A 23,804-nucleotide genomic window follows, 5' to 3' on the forward strand; every position below is an offset into this window, starting at 1 on the left:
GCTGAATGGGACGACAGCTGAGTTAGGGGACAGGAGAGCGAACATCACCAGTCGGCGTGCTGAGAGCCGAGACGTGAACGCGTGTTCAGGAAGTCGAGACACAGACTGTGTTTGTTTCACAGACATGCAATGACTTGACATGCTTGTCAGGTTTAACGAGAGAAGAGATAGTAAATTTCAGCGAATGCTCACTGCTATTAGCTATATGATTTTATTGCTGTTTTATATTATGCTCGTCTTGCGGCGAGAATTGACATGTTTTGGACGCATCTTCGAGTAAATTCACCATCAAAATGTTACAAGACTCTGCAAAAACATCCCCATCATCAAAACAAGACCCAGCTCTGTCAGTCAGTCGGATATTCACCGCGCAAAGGATGCCGGAAGAGCGCTGACGCCCCAACGCCGCCGACAAAGGCACTGTCGGCGTGCGTTTCAGTGAACGAGAACAAATGGATCCACGACGGCAGAGGAGTGGCGCAAATTACCGCTGCACGAAGAGTTTAGCCAGGACGGAAACAGCTGGGGCCTTTGCTCCAGCCCGCATCTGCATCCATTGGTCCGGTAAAGGATGAATGGGGATGGGGCGCGGGGATTCGCGAGTGCGGCAAAGTATGTGGAATATTTTAGAACGTCAGGCATGCTGCCGGAAAGCAATGCGTATTCAATTACACTCGTTTTGTTTTGAAAGCTCGTTTCATCCCTCAGATTTTCAAATCCACTGTAACGTCTATGATAACTGAGCACATTTAACTCGGCTAAGAGCGAGGGTTAACTTCTTGCCTCCTAAGGTATTACAAATCCAAACAGCCAAACAGCCCCGTCTGGCGGTAGTGTCACCTCCTGTCCCGACACAGAGGTGCACAAATAGCCCAGCCTGTCTCCTACACGGTCTCCGATGGCTCCGGTTTGTCTCACCGATCATCCTTAGGTATATCCCAACATAACTATACTTTCAAGTAAAGCTGGTTATTTACATTACAGTTATTAATATTTACAGGATGTAAACGCTATTCCTGAAGTGTTTTTATTTCTGAAGCTATCCGCAGATATATCGTCATTTTTTAAGAAGCCGACAGACATACGGTATGCGCTGATTTGGGCAAAGTGCGAGGCAGGACTTGGTACACCTCCACCTGAAATGCATACTGGTGGTGTATAAATAGACTAGAGTGAGGCGGTCTGGTTGTTGACTGTGTCTGGAAACACTGGAAAGTCAAGAACTACCCTCATAAAACCACCGGGACGCTTAATTAATTCCTCTCATCCAATGAGGGTTCAGTTCCACATGGACCAGACGGGCGTCCATCTGCCGTCCCATAGCGTCCCTCTCCCGTTTAGTGGGGCAGTTACTACTTGGCGGGCTGAAGGTGAAGTGACGTAACGCTGCAGTGTACGGTGCACATCAGTGTTTCTGTTTAGGAATATGAAACTTTAAGGAGTGTGTAACAAGTTTTTTTTCCCTGGATCAACATTACTTCATTTAGGTAAGAAAACATTATTTGAGGACGATTTCGAAATATTTGCTAATGGGACGAAGCCCATTAAATTGCTATGGAATACCTATCATATTAAGGACCACAAACGTTCAGAAAACGTTTTGACTGTAGGCTTTAAGAAGCGTTTTAAATCCTTTTATAATCCATCGCTGACTACATCTATACTGCAATCTATACACATTTCACGTGCATCGCTAATCTCTTCACTAATACAGATCCTGGTCTATTTTTTCTTGCTTAGCAAACCTCAGCTGTCTTGTAAAATTTTCACGACGCATTCATACATTACACTTTAGAGGCAGATAAATCCGATATTCCTGTTTTCTGCGTGGCTCTGTGAGGTCGGTCCCTGCCATGGATGGTGTGAGACCATCCATGCTGCCGATCGTTCGACGCGCTAGTTTTATTGGGGGTTATATGACCGAAGGACATCGACGGCCGACGGAACTGCCTCGCCTGGCGGGGTCACCAATGTGGAACACGCTGCCGGTTTTTTTGAAGTAAAACTGGAGATTTGCTAGACAAAGTTAGACTAAGTGAAATTAATGTACTTAGCCATATGAAAGGAAATGTTTGACAGAAAGTAAGCGGCCATTTTGTCGCTGCTGGAGACAACTGCCGGAAAACTAACTGCATTCCCGCAACATCCAGTTACTCATCGATACGTATACCTATCAAATGAAGCGAGGCAGATTACCATATTATTTTTCTTAGGATGTCGGAATATAACAACATGTTAAAATACCAAAAAGGTGCAATATCCTTGTTTATAACACAGCCTTTGTTCCGAGTCTGTGCCTTTGGATGGATCTCATGTGCTTAAAATCTTTAGAAAAATGCACTAAGTATCCATTTGAATTATTACTTATGCCAACATGAATGGTAGAAGAATAATCAATTGTAATTTGTTGTCAAGTCTAGATGTGTTTTCTCCACTGTCAATGACTGATTTCTCCTTGCTGAGTAATGTTTTGCAACCTATTAATTTCTATGCCAGTGGTGGCTCAAATATTGCTGTTATAGCTATGCAATGTGTAATCTTATATTGTTTAAATAAAGTTAGGCAAATTCAACTGAAATCATGACTGTAATATTTGAAATATGTCATCTGATTGACCTTCATCATACCAACATATAGCCTGGGCAAGGATTATGTCAAAAATGGCAAGGCAAGAGGAAGATAGAACAAGTCAGATTGTATTGCCACTCCTTTAGTCAGAGAATGAGGACAAGTTATAAGCAAAAAGCACAGATCACCTTGAAATCTTGAAATCAATGTCAAAGCCTACCTACCTGACAACTTGTATGGTCTCCCTCTTTTTAAAGTAATGCAATGCATTAGGTAGGTACATTGCTAGGTGTGAAATTTATGGAGAACTTCACAAACCCCATTACAAATCAGTTTTATAAGCATATGCTTCAAATTGCTATGCTTCCCACACTAGCTGAAAGGTTTTTGAGCAAACTCATGAGCAAACTCCATGCCAGCATATCTTGTTATTGAGTAAACATGTTGACTACTTAACTGACCATTCCTTTTTCTATAATCATATTAATTACAATTCTACACAGACCTGTAGACAATTCATGACACATTTTCCACCCACAAAATATATATACACAACTGAACACAAAGCCTATGTTTAAAATAATCACATATCTGTTGCATTTTTGCTGTATAGGTACCTGTCTATAAAACATGAATAATTTGATGTTGTGAGCCTTGTGCCCAGATGAATGCTTGTGGTATTGGTGTTACAACAAGGAAATTGAAAATTTGTCATGCAGTTTAGGGAACTTACACCTAGGTAATGTTCAAAATGTAGTGAGATGCCTTCAATTACTAAATCTCCATTACATTGAAGAGCCATATATTCTTTTGAAGGACATTATTAGGTACCTATTTACATTAGAGCTAGGTAGGTAGTTACCTGCATGTTAGCATCTTTCAATTTTATTCTTTATCAATCAAAATGAATGGAAAATTTAAAAAAAAAATAAGTAGAAGTGATCAGATAGGATAGGTAAAGCAATTTCACAATTCATTTGACTTTCAGTTTCAGTTCTCATCAAGCCAATTAGGTTGGGTACCTACCTACTTACCAGCACCTCCATAATCGCTCCCCAAAATGCCCCCTGCCACGAACCTCTTATGGAGAGTTTATAGAAGTGCAGGCTGCAGATTTCCGGCCCATGCAGAGTTTTCATTTCTTTGGCAATTCCTTAACTCCACTTGGAGCTCACAACCATTACCACACCATCACATCACAAAATATAATGTGAAAGTCCTTATACACTTTGCTTACACTGCACAAGACACACATCCACAGCACAGTTCAGCAACTGAAGCGAGCTGTTCACTGTTACAATTATCTTTCAAATCAACTGACACCAATAGCTGGTTACCACGCAACGCGCTAGCAAATGGCGTCAGCTTGCCCCACGAATGGCGGTTGCTATGGAAACCAGCTGACGAAACTTTACCAGAACCCATTTTCGAACAGGAGCTTTGTTAAGGCGCCCCAAGAATTTGTGCGCCGTTTTTCGAAACATGCCCACCACTTTCGCAGTTTTTCATCCTACATTTTACCTACACGGTGTCTCATGAGACACAATGTTAATCCAATGGGAACTGTCTCGTGGGTGTCTCATGGAGGAGATTTGTAGGAACTGTTTTTGAAGACACGTAAAGAAATGTAATGACCAAATGCCGTTGACAGCTGATTGTACCGACCAATTGCTACCAGTTAGCTGTTTTTATAGTCATTTTTGTACAGAAAACACAAACTGAAATCTGTCTCGCGGCTACCCTCTTCGGCTCTTTCCTGTCCCCTACATTGTAGGCAAGTAGGAAGGTTTGTGCACCTCTGTCCCGACACCTCCCTCCCCTCTGATCGTCTCTAAGCAGCGTCAGCGCTCGACTTCGTTCCCACGACTCCTACCGTCCCAGGGGCGTGACTGGCCCTTTTACCGCCCCCGCCCCCAGACTGATCTCCCCGCAGTGCTAAACTCCCCATCGATGACTGTGTGAGATCGCCTCCTGCCGAGAGCCCAAAGACGCCACCGGGCTGCCGGAGCGGCCTTTTTACCGGGCCGGAACCAGCCGGCGCGCGGGCACGATTTATTAGCGTTTGGCCCGGATTGTCACCGGCCTCAATGGGGTTCGGGAGAGCCGGTGGCAAAAACGCACCCGGGTGTCGCACCGCGCGCCTGTCGCCCTAGGAATGTGTGGGTACGGACGCTTTGATCACGGCGACGAAGCCACGCAAATGAACAGGATCCGAAATTAACCGTGCGCCGCACTGTGCCGCTTCAGGTCAAACAGCGTCACACAGTCGCCAAACATTGGCACCGGAAGACGGTATCGGTCATAGCTCGATTGAGTCAATAGGCCAGCACCCGTTTCTATAGCAAACTGTCAGTAATTGCTTGGTTCGCCGATGGATAATTGATGTAAGGACAAACAGTCGTATTTTGGGTCAGGCCGGATCTTCCCAGACAGGGATGTCCTTCTGGAATGAGGGCTAATGAAAATAGTGGTTATTTGCATTATGCGTCGGAAAATAGTCCAATGATGCCACAACTCACACGGTGAGTTTGGAGTTGATGGGTGAAACTAATTAACTTACTGTAAAAGTTTGCGTATGTACGTACATTGTATAGAGTGTATACCAATCGAATATAGATATGTCAATGTATACCAATAAGAACATTTCACCTTGGTGATGTCAGAACAGCACAGTCATTATTGCACTGTCTCAATGTCACTGTGCCAATATGAAGTTCCAGTTTGACAAAGTGTGCTCGACTCGAATTCTTGACTCGAGACTTGAGCTGGAGTTGACACAATTATGTGATAAAAACGTCATACGACAGCGTCTCTGAAGGACAAATACACAAACGAATGAACGATAAAAAGCGACGAGAATGTCCTCACTCATACATACGTTTGTCAGTCTGCTCTTTCATTCATTGTTGCATTCATTCGTGTGACAATAAACAGATAACCACACATTTTTTACAAACTCTGCTTGAAAATCCTCCAAATCGTGTATGTTTGTGGACGCCTGAAGGGCGGTGCCGGGGCCCTCTGAATAATAAACACATGTCTCTTGTCCATCGTGACACCAGTCACAGAGATCAGAATACTGTGCGGAGCCGATTCTGGCGATAGTCGGCTTTCGAGACACGAGAGGCGGCCGGCACAGCGGCTCTGGCCTTTGTCAGCTGCGTGAACAGCACGCCGGAAACTGCCCCATCGCTTTGATCTCGCCGACTCAGACACGACAATCGAAGGAAATTGCTGAGATTTATCAAGCTGCTGGAATATGTATACGTTACAGTTACTTTTAAATGCATATTAATGTGTAAATATTCAGTGCGGGAATTACGTGGCGTGGGTTGTCACGCAATGATGATTGTAAAGCGATTGTTTTAACAAAATAGTTTTCAATCTTTTCGTATTCAGCTGTCTCTGTTAGCCTGAAACATCGCTGATTGATCGTTGCCCCGATGAACCCAGTCGCCCAGGGTCGCCCGGATCGTCGTGCTAAGGGGCCAGGGCCGCTGCGGTGCGTGCAGTGTGACATTCCACTCCCGCATCATCCAGCCTTCATACCGCTCACTTAGGCGTCTTTCTAGTGTGTCAGAGCTCTAGCCCGAACAATAAAGCACCGGAGTTCTCGGACCGAATTACCGGGAAGTCGGCGTGTGGCACCCCGGGGCGATCTCCTCACACCACCACTGGTGACAGATGAGATGTGACAGCCTGTCACATAGTGACTGCCACTGACGGCTCGCCAGGGGCCGCTGATGACAGACTGATGGACTCGCTACGCCCATGCAAAGCCAGACAGTGCCAGAGCAGCCGCCTGCGACTGCCCCGCCTCGCGCCTTCGGCCGCCTAACAGCCCTTCCAGGGATCGTCCCCTCGCCGTTACGACCTCCCCCGTCGCTTGGGACGATGGACTCGTCCAATCGTCCGATTTATTATGCAAATAAGTGCCATCGACTGTGCTGATCAATAGCGAACCGGCCCTGATACGGCGCCGCCGCAGCACCGCTCAAGACTCACTTTAATTGCACAACTATGTAAATAAACGGGCGGCACCGTGCACTGTTTTGCCCTGGGGCGCTGTGCACAGTCGTGCACAGTGGTGTATTTGAGCGGCGGATTGCCGCCTACAGAGAAACCAGAGGCAGTCGGATCTCGTCAGATTGGTAATGTTTCTGCTGTCTTTGGGGTGATTGGGCACTGGGCAGCATCTTGTCAGACTGAGTCATGGCAGGTGATTATGTAGGTGGGCTCTTGTGCCCTTTTGTATTTTGAGATGATGAATGCATAAATTGGATATGACAATGGTGGGTGAATGTAAGCAGATACCGCGGTAGTGTTATTTTTACCCAGGTTTGCATTGGATTAAGTGTATCCAGAAAACATGTGACTTGAAAGGAAACTGCAACATTTGCATTGCACTGCATCTGGCGAAATCTTTAGCTAACATCCCGAGCCATCGACCGCGTCTGGTAAGGCGGTACAGCCGTCCAAACACAGCCTCTGCATTCGTCCGTCATTTAGCCAAATAAACAGCACGTCCTGCTTTATAGCCGATATAATCACCGCCCGCCCTGACTGATCATAATTTTAGAGACTGCATATCTGGTGCAGGTCTTAACAGCCAGGCAGAAGGCAGCAACTGCGCATCGTCTTCCACCCACTCAAAAACGTCCGGTGACACTGCCAGGCCTTTGGCCATCGCCCCGATTGCCGCTATTCAAAGCTGGGGCGCAGGTTATTCTACCATTTGTCACTATTCGTCGTTTAAAGTGCTCAACAGATCGTGGCCGTCGGTCGGTAGCTCGCCGTTCGATTTGTCTGGCAGCACTTACCAGCTCGCGGCTGACTGCCACATTCCAATCGAGAGGTCGTTAGGTCAACAGCTGGTCTCTGGTGATGGTGGGGGTGGGGAAGGGGTGGGGCGTCCTCCCCTCCCCTCCCGCTGACCACCGTCCGCGGGGGGGGGGTGATAGGTGGTGATAGGTGACCTCAGCAGCTGCGTGAATGTCTCGTCCTCCGGCGGGGGTTAAACGACGCGGATGTTTGTAGTGGCACTCGCACCAGTCTGTACGACACAGGTGTAACGGCTGTCGTCTAGACTAGCTGGACCTTCCCTTCCGGCAGACGATACGTGTCGTCTTGGCTGGAAGACCAGACGGCGGCATACAGTCTGGGGAGGCCTGCCTCATTCCGACTGACTCTAATGTTCCTATACACATTGTCTAGGCGCTAGCTGCGCGATGCCCATGATATGTGGCACACATAGGGTGGGTTGATTATCATATTTTACCGCTTGTTATCTGTCTATTTTCAGGCAAGGATGCCCGAGCATCGTTCCCGGCGCGCCCGGAGGAATCGGCCACTGACGAGCGGATCGCGCACATCCTCACCGAAGCGTCGCAGGCGATGAAGAACGAGAGCGTCGCGTCGACTCCGTCGGGGGACGCTGGCGCCGGCGAGCGGACCAGCCCCGGTGCCGCTGACAGGACCAGACAGGTGAGGGGCCGTCTCCCGACTCGACCCGATCTGACCCGATCGAACTAGACCAGATTCATAACTTACCCAGAAGAGACCACGATCAGGCCAGAATCACGACACGACACTCCCAAACTAAACTATGCAGACCAGAATCATGACTAGCCCTGCCCAAACCAGAATCACGACCAAAGCAGACCAAAATTTTGACCAGTCCAGACCAGACCAAACCAGCCTGACCAGACTCCTGACCGGTCTCTTGAGTAGACTCTGCATACATACTTCAGACCAAAATGCAGACTTCAGTCTCCATGATGGTTTTTCAAAAAGGCCTGACCGCAGGCTAAACTATATGTTCATATCCAGACAAGACTTAAGGCAAACCAGCCTGCCGAACAAGCCGCTCCTCTAGACGGGCCAGGCCACTCTCCACCAGATAAGAATAACTGAGTGAGAGTCGGATGGACTAGCGGACCCACCGCCGCCAAACATTTCACACAAACCGGTCAACATGGTAAAAAAACATGGGATCAAATGCAGATTTCACCCAACATCTTTGGACTTTTTTTCGTGGCACTGCAGAGTCCAAAGAGATTTAGATGTTTCGTGATTTGCGAAGGGCGTGATGCAAATGTGTGACGTTGGTTGTGACAGCGAACAGGAAACTTCGTGCATGTATATCTCAGATTTAATTTCCAAGCTTGCTAACATGTTTTATGAACTAATCCCGGAACTGGTTTCTTAAGCGTAACTTGCTTGGTGGGTCGTGAATTGCATGCATTTCTACGAGTCGGCCGTTGGAACTTCAAAGTAAACTCGCTTTGTAGCTTTTATGTGCAGGTGTCCATAATCAACCGCATACCAAACCAGCTTCGGGCTCAAAAGATGAAAACTAACCAGCATAATATCCATAACGTTGCGGTATTTTACAGAAACAACGCAATTTGGAACAAAACAAACGGACAATGCTAAGGCGTAGGCTTATCGATGCGACCTCTCCATTCCTCTTATATGCGTCTTGCTTTGAATTAGACTTGTCTTGTATTCAGGGGGCTAATGTGCAAAGTGCATGTTATGATTGTTATGAATGACCCTACACTACGCACAATGGTCCATTGCTCCAGTTCGATGCTCAAGGCTCAGTGCTTCTGCCGAGTCGATGGTTGAAGTGGATAGGGTTAAGGGTTAATTTAACACCCAGAGGCTGTCACGTGTCTGGCGTTAATTAAACTCAGCTCTAAACGGCCCGAGAGGAAGAGCCAACATGGATCTCGGATAGATGAAGGACAAGGTAGCGCCGAAACGGCAGGCACCGCAATCCCTGTGTGCTTATATGGACGAAACGCACAAGATCAGACGGGTTTCGCCATTTAGCTGAAGTCAAACGGCACCTTGCTCACGCAAACATGGTGGTTTGTAATTGTCCTGTAGCTAAGTCTTGTTGGCCATTGCAGTTGCAAGGCTAGGTGCTAAAACAGGTGCGGATAATTGAATTGCTTAGACTCCAGACGTTCAGCCAGCAGTTGCATTTGAATTTATTTTTATAACTTGTCTATAATTAAATACATTTTGCACTGTGTACAATGGTGATTGCATCGGGGAAAATTGTGCCACACGGTCGTGCAGAGGTGCTACAATATGTTCGGTGAGCGATTCAGTATGCTTTTAATTATTAAGTGTAATGTGCAATGTGCATTGCACATATGTTCACATACATGTATGTAAGTTTATAAAAAAAAATGCATTCAATAAATCATAATATCGACACCAACAACCCTGCAAACAAAAGTCAGAACCTTGTATAACTACTGATATTTTCTGGCTCGCAGATTTATGTACCGAAGTCTGCACACATTTGCAGCATGAATTAGTTCGTTTATTCAGCTGTCGATAAACGAATCATTAGTAGCTCATTTGACCGACTATTATTGATTAGCTAATTATCCGACATCAAATCACTTTGATAAGACTGTTAGGTGGTTTGGAAAGATCAGTGCAACGTTTTTGCAGGACCTTACCCACTACGCAGTCACTTTTAATTATTTGTTTAGGTAGGTATCAGTTAAGACGCCGAGCTCGCATTCAGCTTTATCATGCCCCACTCCCACCAGTCCATCGTATCGCGCCTCTGTCCATCGTTTCGCGTCCCGATCCATCGCAACGCTCCACTGTCCATCGTATTCGCCGCCTCTGTCAATCGACAATCGCATTACGCCTCTTCCCAAAATTCCATCGCATCATCTCTGTCCATCGCAACGCCCCGCTGTCCATCGTATAGCGTCTCTGCCCATCGTATCGCGCGTCTCTGTCTATCGTTTCGCGTCCCGATCCATCGCAACGCGCCTCTGCCCATCGTATCGCGCGTCTCTGTCTATCGTTTCGCGTCCCGATCCATCGTATCGCGCGTCTCTGTCCATCGTATCGCGCCTCTGTCCATAGTCTCGCGCCTCTGTCCATAGTCTCGTGCACCCGCACCATCGTATCGCGCGCCCGGCACCGTGTCGTAGCGGGCGACATCGATGCAGCTCAAGCTGCAGTCCATCGATTGTGTGTGGCTTCAGTTGTTCTAATCGGGTGATTAACCGGGTCGTTGGGCGCCGGCGTCACGCCAGTATATCACACAGAGGTCAACATCACGCTGCCGGCATAGGACGACCTCGCGGCGCACGATAGTTAACCGCCTTGAGAAGCTTAGTAACGATGGTTTAATGCGCGGCCCCGGGCGGCAGGGGCGGCCGACCACCCCCGGCCCACGGCGCCGGTGGAACATTACGAGCCGCCACTATTATTACCGATCAAACCCGGCACTGCGCCGGACGCAGCCGATGCAATTCTGCCCTCCGATAGCAGGCTGGCCGACGGCTATTTTAGTGTTTGCTGTTCGATTGCATGTGCGGGGCTATGTTTTATTAGGGCTCAAGAATAGACAGGAGAAGGATGGACTAATTGAACATGATGGCGAACGGCTGCGTACAACTGGTCATTAGGGCCGATATCAATGAACAAACACGATACCGAAAGCTATAGGGCAGTAATGGGACCCCGAACCTGCTCCGATAATTAATTCAGCTGTCCTGCTTAGACACTGGACAGTTTACTAATGGCAAGGCAACGCTACTGCCAACAACTTTCTCTGTTTGGTTCATCGACGGACATCGGTGTGCTGTCCGTCCATCCAGTACCTAATTTCTGTCGATAAACTTATGCCTTCCGCGCTTTCCATAAAGATCATAATCCAGCTCCAGTCCATCCCGGTCGCACGCCCCGGACGGCAGCTACACACCGTATCACCGACGCGATGTCGTATGTCGTCTGTGACGGCCGCTGTCGGCTGCCGGCCACTCGTCTGAGCTATGTCCCGCTCGGTGTCCAAAGAAGATGGCGGTTGTCTGGTCACGCAGCGACAGTCTGTCGCGGCAGAGACAGACTGATCAGACGGAGATGTGACACGGACAGACCGACCGACGGACTGACACGGACGTCGTGGAGCGTCTCTGGCAGACGGTATTGGGTTTTAATTGAGTTCGGGTGATTTGGATTGATGGCTGGACGGTGGACCTGGGAACTCGGCGGGTATCCCGAGGATACGATCAGACTGGTCTGTGACAGACTGGTGAGGAGGTCTGGAGTCTGGTATAGATTTGGATCAGAGTCGTCCACACCCCTTGCCGCGACCCCGCTAGGAGGGACCACTAATGATCTGTAAGATACCTCGACCGAATTCCAACCGAGAATGAACCACATCGCAGAGCTCGAACCGTCGGTGGTAACCTCACGGCAGCATCTGCAGGCCACGAGCAGACATCCCTTCCTAACCCAAACTCACTAAGGTAGCACCACATCTAAATCAGCCCTCTGCCAGTCTCGGTGACCACAAGCCGGTCAGTCGTGCCACACGGGAGCGACGTGGTGTCCCGCAGCAGTGGTCGGCCCGTTCCCGCTGTGGCTGGGCACATAAAGCACCCGGGGACGCCCTCCTGATACAATCGGGACCGTTTGTCGCCCGGTGTCGGCTGGAGAGCCGAGCGACGCTCCGGTCACTTCGACGCCTCCCGAGACCTGGGCAGCGATTGTCAGACGATGTCGAGACGATGTCTAAGGGATGTCAAGGCGACATCGAAACGATGTCGAAGTGATGGTGAGGCGATGTCGAAGCGATGTCAAGGCGATGTCTAGGCGATTTCAAAGCGATGTCGAGGCGATGTCGAAGTGATGTCGGGCGCGTGCGATCCCTTGATGGATCTCGTCTTCAATCAACAATCGAACGAGTTGGATAGCTGGAGGAATCCACACCACACCGACAAGACTGAGAAACGCTGTGCACCTTGGATGATGCTGCGGCAGCTGTAGGGCAGACTAACCCGCTGTACGTATCTCGCGACAGCCTGTTCATTGAGGAATGCGAGGCAGGCTCAACGGTCACTCCGAGTGGCTCAAGTCTCCAGCAGACTGTTTGCACCCTGAGGCCCAGAGTTAATATCCCAGTCTCTATCTCGATCGGCCGTGGCATCGTGGAGGGTCTGGCTCTACGTCACTTTAAACGGGCGTGCCTCTGTCACCTCAGCGAGCACGCGCAATGAACACAGTCTCAGATCGAATAAATACCCGGCCGAAGAATGCTGCCTACCGTCGAGCCGGCCGTACCCAGGTGAGACATTATACAGATTAACCCCGGACGCCACGTCGTTAACTATAGAGCGACCTATCTGCTCATCGAATCGGTCGTCTGTATGCCGTCCTGCGTTCCTGAGCGGCGGCCGGCCATGCCCAGCGATGACAGTCAGTTACACGCTGGTAATGTATGCTGACAGGGCGCGCTGTCCAGTGTCTGCCGTCTGGCTGGACCGGTCGGTAATGTTAGCCGATACGCCGGTCGGGATGGTGACAGGCTATGCTTTGTCACGGAGTGGACGTCGGAGGAGGCGTTCGGTTCGAGGAGGGATTGGTTCTTGGAGTCGTTCGACGCGTCGACCGGGAGTTGGGCGTGGAAGTCGAGCCTGCAGGGGTCGTTCTGTTTGGTCAGGGTTGATGCCCTCCGGCGATGTTGCGTGACCTTCGCGACCCGAAGACGGAACCCCGATGCCTCGTCTAATCGCCTTTCGTCTGTCGACCCATGTTTCCAAGTTGGCCCAATAAAACTCATCGCGCAGGATTTACTGTGGCGACTTTGTCAGCACGCGGCTGGCAGCGCTGCTCAATATTTCCTCGCCGTTTCAACTTTCGTTTTACCGGTGCCGAGTTGGCCGCCTCCCTGGCCGCCCGTCACGGCGGTGGTCGGTCGCCGCTGTGATTTACAAACGCGCCCCATCCATAGATCGGCTCCGGATGACTCGGGCGGTCTTTATCGCCGACGTAGGCCGGTGCTCCTCCAGGGCGGTCAAATCGCACTCAATCAGACTTTATACCGACGCTGGCGGTGATGGTTGAACCGCAGCAACGCGGCCACTCGTCGCCCCCGCACGCTCTCGAGCCTATCAGTCGTATCCCGGCCTGTCTGCCCTTCCCTGTTCCTCATTGAAGCTGTCGAAGGGAGTACGCGTGCCGTCCTTCGCTGTGACTAGCCGGCGGCGACGGCCGCTCGGCTCGCCTTGACTGTGCACATTCGTGCCGGCGCACTGCAGCCGCCTGTAATTTACAGCGGCCTAATTAATTTACTGTGCCATTATGTATGATTGTCGGTGGGTGAGGAGCGCAGAGGTGGTCGCCAGCTCGCGGCGGGGCGTCCCGACCGCCCTGCTGGGGTGCAGTGCCGTACTGGTGCCGCCGGCTCGGGACGGACCGGCTGGGGACGGTCACATCGCCAGCCGGCCGGGCTGCATTCCAAATGACCGGCAGGGGGAGGGGAGGGGAGGGGGAACTGGAGCAGACGATCTGACGATAGGTACAGAGGTGCGAGCACCGACCTCGTCGGACCGTGGAGATCAGCTGAAAACGAGACACGCAGGTGAAACCAGAAAAACGCGTTAAAGACGTGGACTTTAAGCGTCAAGCTGTCAATGTTTCGTAACTTAACTCCTCTTAACGCGTTTAGCGCATCCTCATGTGTCGTGTTGCTGTTTAGAACTAATGTAGCCTTGTTTTGCGCTCCCATACCCCAAAAGGTCGACGCGGTCACCTGAACTGACCTGAAATGACTTGACCGAATCATACGCAACCTTGTCTGGCAGCACCTGACCTCATTGACCCAGCTCGCAGCTCCTGACTCTAGTCGACCTCACTGACCTCCCTCATCTAACCTCGACTCTGTCCTGTGTTTCAGTCTCCCCAGGCGGACTCCCGGGACCCGTTCCAGCCCCTCCGGCGGCTGGGCGGCGGCGGAATGCCCGGAGCTGGCCCCGAGGAGGTCGCTCAGGAGAAGATCGCCCGGCTGTACCGCGACCACCTGGCCAAGATGATGGGCCAGCGGCCGGAGCTGCCTCCCGGCTTCCCCCTGGATCACTATCAGAGGTGAGAGAGCCGCCACAGATTTGGGGCTTGGCCACCCACAGAATTGAGGGAAGATGACATGAAGAACACCAAGCAGGCAAAAGATGAGGGTGATTTAATGGTCATGGCTGACAGTCAAAGCAGAATAGACCTCCAGAGAGTCACACGTGTCATCAGACTTCAGGACCGCTGACACGGGCTCACACGACCGCTCGTGCACGTGCACACTCCACCCGTGTGGAAGGGGAGGAGGGGGGCGACTGTGACGTGTACTCAGCACCATGAGGAACGAGCCACTCCTGTCATAGAGCTGAGTTGTGGCCCATCGGGTGGTCGGTGGGGGGCGGCCGATGGGGCCGATCGGACCGGGCCCGCCGCCACCCAGACCGAACGATTAGCCAGCGGAGACGGCCGGGGTACCAGAGAGTGATGGTGGGCTGTGGTAGGTAGGCGTTGGTGGGCCCCAGATCACAGCGCGCGCGAGTGTTGAAGGAGGGTGGCCGCGCCTGTGGCAGCGGCTGATGAAAGGTTATTGCGGGTGGCGGTGCAGAGGAATGTGCAGTGCAATGAAGAACGGGGTGAGATGCAGAGCAGTGCGAAACGATAATAGGACGCAATGTGGAAGGACTGGGGATCCAAGGAGATGGAGCATTTGGGGCAGTTGCCCTTCCGCAGTGTCCGAACTTGCAAAGAAAGTTTTCGCTCTTCCAATGCTGCTCCACAATTATGAGACATTATGTCAGTGTTCCACAAAAATTATGTCAGACTACACGATGCCTTCATTCATTCGTTTGACCTCGCCATATCAACCATCTCATCACCTGCCGTAGGTATACCTCACCAAACCCTGACCTCCCCAGGCCCTAGTCCACCTCCCTCATTAGCCCTCTGACCCCCCCCCCCCTCTCTCCGACAGGCTCCGGTCGCCAGAGGAGCTGCGGCTGGCCATGGACCTGTACAACCAGCAGCTCATGTCCCAGCTGCACCGTCAGCATGTCGGTAACGGAGGACCGCCGCCGGAGTCACGACGAGACGAAGCCGACAGAGACGGCGGACGGTCTCCAGCCTTCACTCACGTCCGGAGGGAGGAGGATGGCTCGACAGGTGAGGAGTTGGTGCGGCCTGACCTGGCCTGACCTGACCGGACGTGAGGCCTGACCTGAACTGACTTCAAGTGGCTATGGAGAGGGTAGGGTTGTCACCAGCGGACAGATGATGGGATCAGTGATCAGTCGAGTTTCGTTAATTTGTTCGGTATGTCGCCCGTGCGTTTGTGTCGTATGACCTCCGTTCCGCGTCGCTCGTCTGACCCAAGCCCGTGCCCTCCGTCCGATGTCCGCTCGTCTGATGTCTGTCCGTCTGACCCCGTCCGTCTCTTTTCAGGGGGCGGCCCGCCCAGCCCGCTGCCGCTGCCTCCCGGCCTGCTGTCCGGCCTCCACCCTGGGGGCCTGTTCATGCACTCGGCCGCCGCTGCCGCCGCAGCCGCCGCCGCCAGCTCGGCGGACGAGCCGGTCACCTCTGCCAGTCCCCTACAGCGGATGGCCAGCATCACCAACTCTCTGATGAGTAGCGCAGCGATGCCGCCGATGCCGCCGCACCCGACCCGGCCGGCCAAGGCGGTGCTGCCGCCCATCACCCAGCAGCAGTTTGACCAGTACAGCAACATCAACACAGAACAGGTCGTCAAAAGGGTGAGTACTGGAGCCGCTCGGGCCGTGAGAGGCGTGCTTGTGCGATATTCTGAATTTAGAGCAGGATGCGAGGCTGTTATTAAGGCAACATCTTGCCTTTGGTGTTTTGGCATAGCTGCTTTTTTAGTGGAAGTTTCTTCATAAAAGGCGAACGCCGTAGGCACAATTAAACTCCACTCAATAAGCGCCGGGTTGGCTGCTATTTTTCACTGGGATGTTGACAACATTCTTAACTGATTCTGGTTTCTTGCTACATCACCTTATAACATTAGCGTTACGTAATGCAAACAACGAAAAACAGCCGTTTTTTACAGCAAATTACACTATATTTTCACTATAAAATACCGCAAAGTAAAACGCAGGTCTACCAAATGTTGTTCCACCATTTCGCCCGATAAAGCCCGTTTACCCACCACCATGCTCTCTAAGACCGTCCATCTCTATTCCCCAGATCAAGGAGCACCTGAGCCAGTACTCGCTGTCCCAGCGGCTGTTCGGGGAGTCGGTACTGGGCCTGTCTCAGGGCTCCGTATCCGACCTTCTGGCGCGTCCCAAGCCGTGGCACATGCTCACCCAGAAGGGTCGCGAGCCCTTCATCAGGATGCAGATGTTTCTGGAGGACGAAGGTGCCGTTCACAAGCTGGTGGCCAGCCAGTACAAGATCGCGCCCGACAAATTGATGCGCACCGGATGCTTCAACGGCGGTAAGAGGCCGGGTGAGTTGTGAGATGTATACGCTCACCGGCCAAACACTGGTGACTGATGGTGAGCGACGCTCATATAGACCAGCGGCGTGTTGATATTTCGCGGTAGTGAATCGGTGCCGCTGCAGCTCAGTACGGTGATTCCGCTGTCCGGGCAGCCAGTAGGCCGGTCCCCGTCTCTGCCTGTCGATATTGGCTCTGTGACCATTGACGCAGCCCCCGATGTGTGGGGCTTACCGTGACCGGTGGGCCAGCAGGGGTCGGCCGTTGTGAATAGGTCACCGCTGGTCTCATCCCCTTCGCCCACCCCCAGGGCTAACACCTTTGGTCAGGCCTGGTGGGGGTCGGTGTGACCCCCTATGGATACATCGATCCCACAGAGCTGAATAGAACGCCAAGCGTGTGGTAGAAACGCACTAAATATCAGCGATTTATGCCTGGAGAGATTGATCGCAGTTTTACGCAGCATTTGAAGGCGGCACTTATTTTTCTGCACGAACACACGTAATTTACCCCGCACAGAAACTTTGCTCTATTTCCTGCACACCCCTGATCGTTTCTCTCTGCCATCAGGCTTCGCCAAGCTGCCGCCGAAGGCGCCCGAGCTGGCCCGTACCCTGGAGGCTCCCCTGCCTCCGGTGGTATCACTGCCTTCGTTCCACGGCCTGCCGCCGGCGGCGCTAGCGTCGCGTCTGGCCGGTCTCGACCCGCTGATGAAGTACGGCCTGCGTCTACCGCCGGTGCCACTGCCCATGTCAGTGTATGAGACCGCGGCGGTGACTCCGGAGCTAGACACCCTCACCATCACCACACGTATCAAGGAGGTGCTGCTGGCCAACAACATTGGGCAGAAGGTGAGCGGTGCAAGCGAGACAGAGACTGGATCATATAAAGTGGATCATGTAAACGGTGACCGGATGAGAATAGACTCAGAACACACATGTAGAGATGCATTGATGCAATAATAGCTTGCATTGTACTTCAGTCAAATAAGATATTTTTACTTACATGGAGTGATACTATGATACGATAAATGACCGTTTAAAGATCAATGCAGTGAATTCGCTGACTGGTTCGACGAGCTCACGTCTCCCATTCTCTCCTCCTGCCGTTTTCATTTCCCAAGAGTTCATTGATATCCCAGTGTGGTCAAATCTCGGATATTCTCAAGCAACTCTGCTACCTCGCCCCGCTCCGCTCTGACCCACGGTCTGTCTGTTCCAGCTGTTCGGCGAGGTGGTGCTGGGTCTCTCCCAGGGCTCTGTCAGCGAGCTGCTCTCCAAACCCAAACCCTGGCACCTGCTCAGCATCAAGGGCCGCGAGCCCTTCATCAGGATGAAGATGTGGCTGGAGGACGGCCAGAACATCCAGAAACTGCAGCGCATCAAGTCCGAGCGAAAGGAGTCGAACAAGCGGCGCCGCTCGAGGCTCGAGCTCCCCGTCGACGGCGACAGCAGTGATGCTTACTCTTCTCTGGCCAACAGCCCCAACTCGGCCAAGAAGGCTCGCGTGCTCTTCTCCGAGGAACAGAAGGAGGCGCTGTTGCTGGCGTTCGCCATGGACCCGTACCCCAACATGACGTCGGTGGAGTTTCTGTGTCAGGAGCTGGGTTTGACGCAGAGAACCATCACCAACTGGTTCCACAACCACCGGATGCGGCTGAAGCAGCAGACGGGCGGCGGTGAGTCGGCCGTTCCGCCGCCGCCGCCGGCCGGCCGCGAGGGAGGGCACCTGGAGCCACTGCAGTTCCGACTGCTGCTCGGCCGGCGGCTGGCGGAGCTGCGAGCCGAGCGCGGTCTGCCGCCGCAGCTGCCGCTCGCCGGTCTCCCGCTGCCGTACCTGGTCGGCGGGGCCGGCGCCGGATCCACCGACGGCCTCGACGAGCAAGTGGGCGGCCTCGACCTCACCATGAAGTCTGACGACGGCGACGGCGACCGGAGCAGCAGCGCCGGCAGTGGCAGCGAGGCTAGCCGATCGGCAGCCAGCAGCCCGGCGCCGGTCGGCACCGACGCAGCCGACGGAGACGGAGACCCAGAGCCGGCGCCGAGGTCGCGCCGCAAACCGGCGGCTCCGCAGTGGCTAAACCCCCAGTGGGGCGCCGAGGAGCCCCGGCCGCTCATCAATGGTGTGTGCGTGCTACAGACGGACCTGGCCACGGCGCGGCGCGGCGCCGACTCTCCCCAGCCGAGCCCCGAGCGGCCGGCGGACGCCGCGGAGCCGGAGCTCTCAGAGCAGCCGGAGCCGGAGCCGGAGCGGCAGCCAGAGCCGGAGCAGGAGCCGATGGAACAGGAGCCAATGGAGCAGGAGCCGGCCGCCGCGGAGCCCAGACGCGACTCTCCGGCCGCAGCCGCCGCGGAGTGACGTGCAATGTGCGCGCAGGTTAGCCGTTAGCCAAGTTCAGTTGCCAAGGCACTTGTCAGGTGGACACTAAACCGGTCGGACGTGCGGAACTGTGACCACAAAGTGGTCCGGCGGGGCGGCAGTCTCCGGCGCTGCTGCCCAGCGTGAGTGGATAGCTCAGTGTTCTTCTCATCCCATTACGCACGTCTCTGTATGTGTACGAGTCTCGTATGTTTGTGTTTGTGTGTGCCGGAATGCTCGCCAGTGTTCACATCTGGCGACATCGGCGGTGCCAGTGCTTGGCCGCAGTCGGGTCGTTATACCTTCGTCTGAATTTAGTGAGCTGTAATATTAATTAACTTTAAAACCGGCTGGGCGGTAGTCAGACGACTAAAGACAGCGGCGGAACGAGCCGGCAGACGGGCCACCGCGTACAATGTGTAGTATGTATTCACTCGGTGTAGTGGACGGCCAGTCGCTGCGCGTCCCTGCTGCCACCTGGCGACAGGTACGGACACTAGAGCTTGGAGCTCCGGCCACCGGCGCCGCCGCATGCACCTCTCACGTTGTTACTGTGTGCGTTTGACTGTTGCCTTATGCGGTCGGCAGTCGGAGATGACCCGACCCGACCTGACCTGACCTGACCCGGTCGTGGCCCTTTGTTGCGGGCTCTTGATCTCCGGTCCCTGGTTCAAAATCCGGTTTCGCACCGGTCGGCAATTTACCTTTAGTGATGCTGTTTTTGTGTGTTTGAGAGCGCCGTGTTCGCGTGAAGCGAGAACTCAGAGCGATTCGGGCCATTCGGCAGCTCACAGTTCGTGGGCAGTGTGAGCGAGCCCAGTCTGTATCCAGTCTGTATCCAGTCTGTATCCAGTCTGTATCCAGTCTGCATCCAGTCTGAGAGCAGTCGCCGTCTGCGCCCAGTGTGATGTGCGCAAACCCAGTGTGATGTTCAGCTTAGTGGCACTGTGGCGCCCTCTGTTATAATGTCCCCACACCAGTCGCCGTCGTAGGCATGTGTAAGATAATATCTGATCAGCGTGTAAACTACATCCGGGCTGTAAGCTTATCTGAAATACATTCACCATTGGATGAGCACGGTCTGTAGCCTGTGGCTAATGAAATGTTACGAGGAGGGGAGGGAGGCAGAGGGAATGACAGAGCGACAGAGATGAACAAGTAGAGCACTGAGTGCAGAAGTCAGCAGGGAGGTTATAAGTGCAAAAAAAAATGTTTAGAGGCGATACATGCATAGAGTGCATGCCGTTGCTAGTTACTATGCACTAATAACGACATCTGCGTGGGTAGATTTTCTACAGAAGCAACTAGCAATGCAGTGTTCACCCACTACCGAGTTCCTATCGTGCTTAGTTCGTACTCACTTTCGGACGAGTGCTCCTTTGGCTTCGGTCTTAACTTCTTTGCCTGTGAAAAAAGGCATTAATTTGCCAATCGCACAAAGAAGCACACTGATCGTGAAATATCTAGGCCCGTGGTAGTCAGTCGCGATGAATACAGGTTTGCATGTAAAGGTGGCCTGACACTTGCACGACTTTGGGCCACATTTCGAGCCATCCGTGCGCTAAGTGGGTACACGTGACAGTGTCACTGAGAAGGTGCGGTCACCTTGCAAAGCCCACCGATTCGTGAACATGCCGTGAACGTCTCGTGAGCTCAAGGGCGGATCCAAGGGGGGGGGGCAACGGGGCCATGCCCCCCCCCCCAAGACGGTCAAAAATAAACATTCTCAAAGTTCCTATGCTGAAAAACTGAAATATTGCTTTGATGATTGAGTGACCTTGGGGCAAACGTGAAAAACTCTGCCAACCAGAGTCAAAATGGCCTGTGCCGGCGAAGGTTAACATGTAGGAGAAATTGACATGATATCATATTGTTATTCGCATTAATAGGCACGTGTTCAGTATTGTGTACAGAGGCCTCTTGCACCAAAATACCTAGCTAGGTAGAACCGGCAAAATACCTACCTAGTAAAACTACCTACGGCGGTAACTTCTCTTGCACCATCCTACCTTCCTACCTAGGTAAAGTTGACAGCTCGCGTTTTTAGGATTTGTTTTGATTGGCTGTTCGACGACGAATTATTTGTGGGCGCAAACAAATAGTAACTAAAGAAAACAATTAAATTGATATTGTTTTTATTAATATACATTTTGGTATTATGAAATCATTTTTCATTTACGTAAATACCGATAGAAGTTATTTTGATATTAAATTACTTGAACAAATAAGCTTCGTTTCCATGGCAACGAGTGAGTCTTCAACCTGACTGTTCTGCTACGGAGGTTTATCGCCTTGGTACGGAGAAGCACCTCTGTGAACCCATGGAGCATTTGGTCAATTATATTATTATTCACTCATAAAACATTGATTTATCATTGTCTAAACATTTTGTAATGCCTAATTTACATAAAAGTACCCGTGGATTATCGTGTATTGTGCCTATTGTTTCTAATTGAATCATTTTACCTAAGGTTTTGCTAGTTATTTTGGAAGCCCGCGTTTACCGTCAAACCGTCAAAAATTTCTCCGCGAGTACTTCTTTCCGGCTTTCGGTGCAAGAGGAAAACAGCCGGTCGGAGTTTAACAACTGGTAAGTTCCGATGCCGCTCGGTAGAATTTCTAGGTAGATTTTCACGGTAGCGTTTTTTGGTGGGTAGTTTGGTGCAAGAGAATTTAGGTAAAATCGGAATTTACCTAGGTAAGTAGTTTGGTGCAAGAGGCCTCAGGTTGGTTTTAATTGCAAATTTGTTGAAAAATAAGATTGTCATTAGACACTTTTTTAAAGAAAAAGGTATTTTCAACGTTTGCCATGGCCAAATGTGTGATTCTTGTCAGAAAACTGAGGAGTGATCATAACAACACTGAGTATAATCAACTTCAGCTTGAGTGATTTCAGAAGCTTCTTAACCCTCGCACGACCAGGCCATTTCTCATAACACGAACGACCAGGGGGGGGGGTTGTTACGACCCCCCCCCCTGGCGTTTCGAAACGGAAGGTCGTAGAGCTTAGCGGAAAAAACCAACGGATTGCTCTCAACGAGATCTCGCGATTGGTGGTATATTTCTTGGTCCTAGGTCAACATTTGACCTACTTATGACCGGTCAAAGGTCAAATTTTCCGAAAAAATCAAACTTTTTTCAACTTTCCGCGGCGATTGCGGCAAAACGGTGGGAGATATCGACTTGAAACCTTCACTATCGTGTTCCTTGATCAATTCTCTATCGTTTGGTATGTATTTCGTTTCCCTAGCTCTAAAAATGGCGCGTTGGGAGCGCCGGAAGTCGGCAAGGTCACAGTCGGCGGCAGAAATTCGAAAAATCAAAATTTAAATTTTTGAAATCTGATTGTATTTTTGGATTTGGGAGGTCCATTTGCTCCCTATAGAAGCTAATATTGCTGCATATTCCCATTAAGGTGACAAGAATTAGCAAAATAGTGGTTCGGGCGCTTTTCAAAAATAGTACCGGACGCTGTTCCTCTTGTGACGTCATAGCTCCGTGACCTGACCTGACCCGGTCAATTTTCCTGCACCACACGATAGCCAATGCTTGCCCCAACATGCATGGGAAGTTTCATCATGATCCATCAAACAATGTGGGTATCACCGGCAGAAAACCTAGGGATTCGGCGCACACGTTTGGTAACTGTCGGCCGGAGGCTGTACCTCTTATGACGTCATAACTCCGTGGCCTGACATGACCCGATCAATTTTTTTCGGCAAAAGATGCGCAAAGGTTGCCCCAGAGGGTATTGAAAATTTCAGCCCGCTACGACAAGCCGTTTAGCGTGCACTTCGAAAAAACCTCAGGGGGGGGTTGATACAACCCCCCCCCCCTAGGCGTTCTAGGGTTAAAGGAAAAGGGCCACCTTCGTGAAATATGAAGATATCGTTGTTTTTCATTTTGACATTATTATTTTTCATTTTCTTTTTAAAACTGGTGCCAGAAGTGCACAATTCGCGAAAAAGTATTTAAAACTATTTAACATATTGGTACTATGTTGATACTCTCTACGGCACCTACTGTATGATGGCATAGCGATGACGTCACACTCAAGCCAATCAGCGTTCAGCAGACAGACTCGTCGGATTGTGTCAGATAAGATGATTGGTTAAAGCTGAGCTGGTTGGAGCTGATTGGTAAAAAACCAAAGCCTCGCCGCGGGTGGCTGTATTGTCGGATAAGAACGCATTCCTGGGATAAGGACGCATTCCTGGCGTATTTTCTTTTAAAATTGCCGATAACAACGAATGGAGGCCGAAATCGCCCGTAAGGAGGTAGACACTAGACAGGAAGGTTTTCGGACACGGGCTACAAGATGGCTATCTCAGTTTCAATCCCCATGTTCAGGCATCGGTAGGATTGTGATTGCAGGATTGCAAAATCCTGATTGCATTCCTTTTTGGTGGATTGCACCTGGATTTGAAATCCATTCCAAAAAAACAGGATTTGATTGCGGATTGGATTGCATCATACTTCCAATTTTTGCAATCCAATCCGGATTGTGTTTGATTAGTGCTTTGAAATGGTTTGTTGCGATTGAAAATTATGAGATCGGCTTCATCGGCTTAATGTACTTTGCTATCAAGGG

General features: G+C 51.3%; 1 protein-coding gene across 2 annotated transcripts in view; it reads left to right on the forward strand.

Annotated features, from left to right (window-relative positions):
• The window catches only part of LOC122376764 (homeobox protein cut-like), an 80,285-nt gene extending 59,998 nt beyond the window's left edge, over nucleotides 1-20,287 (forward strand). The window contains exons 6-12 of one of the 2 annotated variants that reach the window (XM_043356710.1): nucleotides 7,871-8,052; nucleotides 14,291-14,478; nucleotides 15,374-15,561; nucleotides 15,841-16,148; nucleotides 16,600-16,864; nucleotides 17,426-17,706; nucleotides 18,077-20,287. In XM_043356710.1, the coding sequence (XP_043212645.1) occupies nucleotides 7,871-8,052; nucleotides 14,291-14,478; nucleotides 15,374-15,561; nucleotides 15,841-16,148; nucleotides 16,600-16,864; nucleotides 17,426-17,706; nucleotides 18,077-19,213 (2,549 nt within the window). In that variant the 3' untranslated portion in view covers nucleotides 19,214-20,287. The remainder of the gene's footprint in view (nucleotides 1-7,870; nucleotides 8,053-14,290; nucleotides 14,479-15,373; nucleotides 15,562-15,840; nucleotides 16,149-16,599; nucleotides 16,865-17,425; nucleotides 17,707-18,076) is intronic. The other variant, XM_043356718.1, reaches the window with a different exon arrangement.
• Nucleotides 20,288-23,804: the final 3,517 nt, after the last annotated feature.

The sequence above is a fragment of the Amphibalanus amphitrite genome, unplaced genomic scaffold (genome assembly GCF_019059575.1).
Source record: "Amphibalanus amphitrite isolate SeventyFive unplaced genomic scaffold, NRLGWU_Aamphi_draft 000042F_arrow, whole genome shotgun sequence".
In the NCBI taxonomy this organism is placed as follows: Eukaryota; Metazoa; Arthropoda; class Thecostraca; order Balanomorpha; family Balanidae; genus Amphibalanus; species Amphibalanus amphitrite.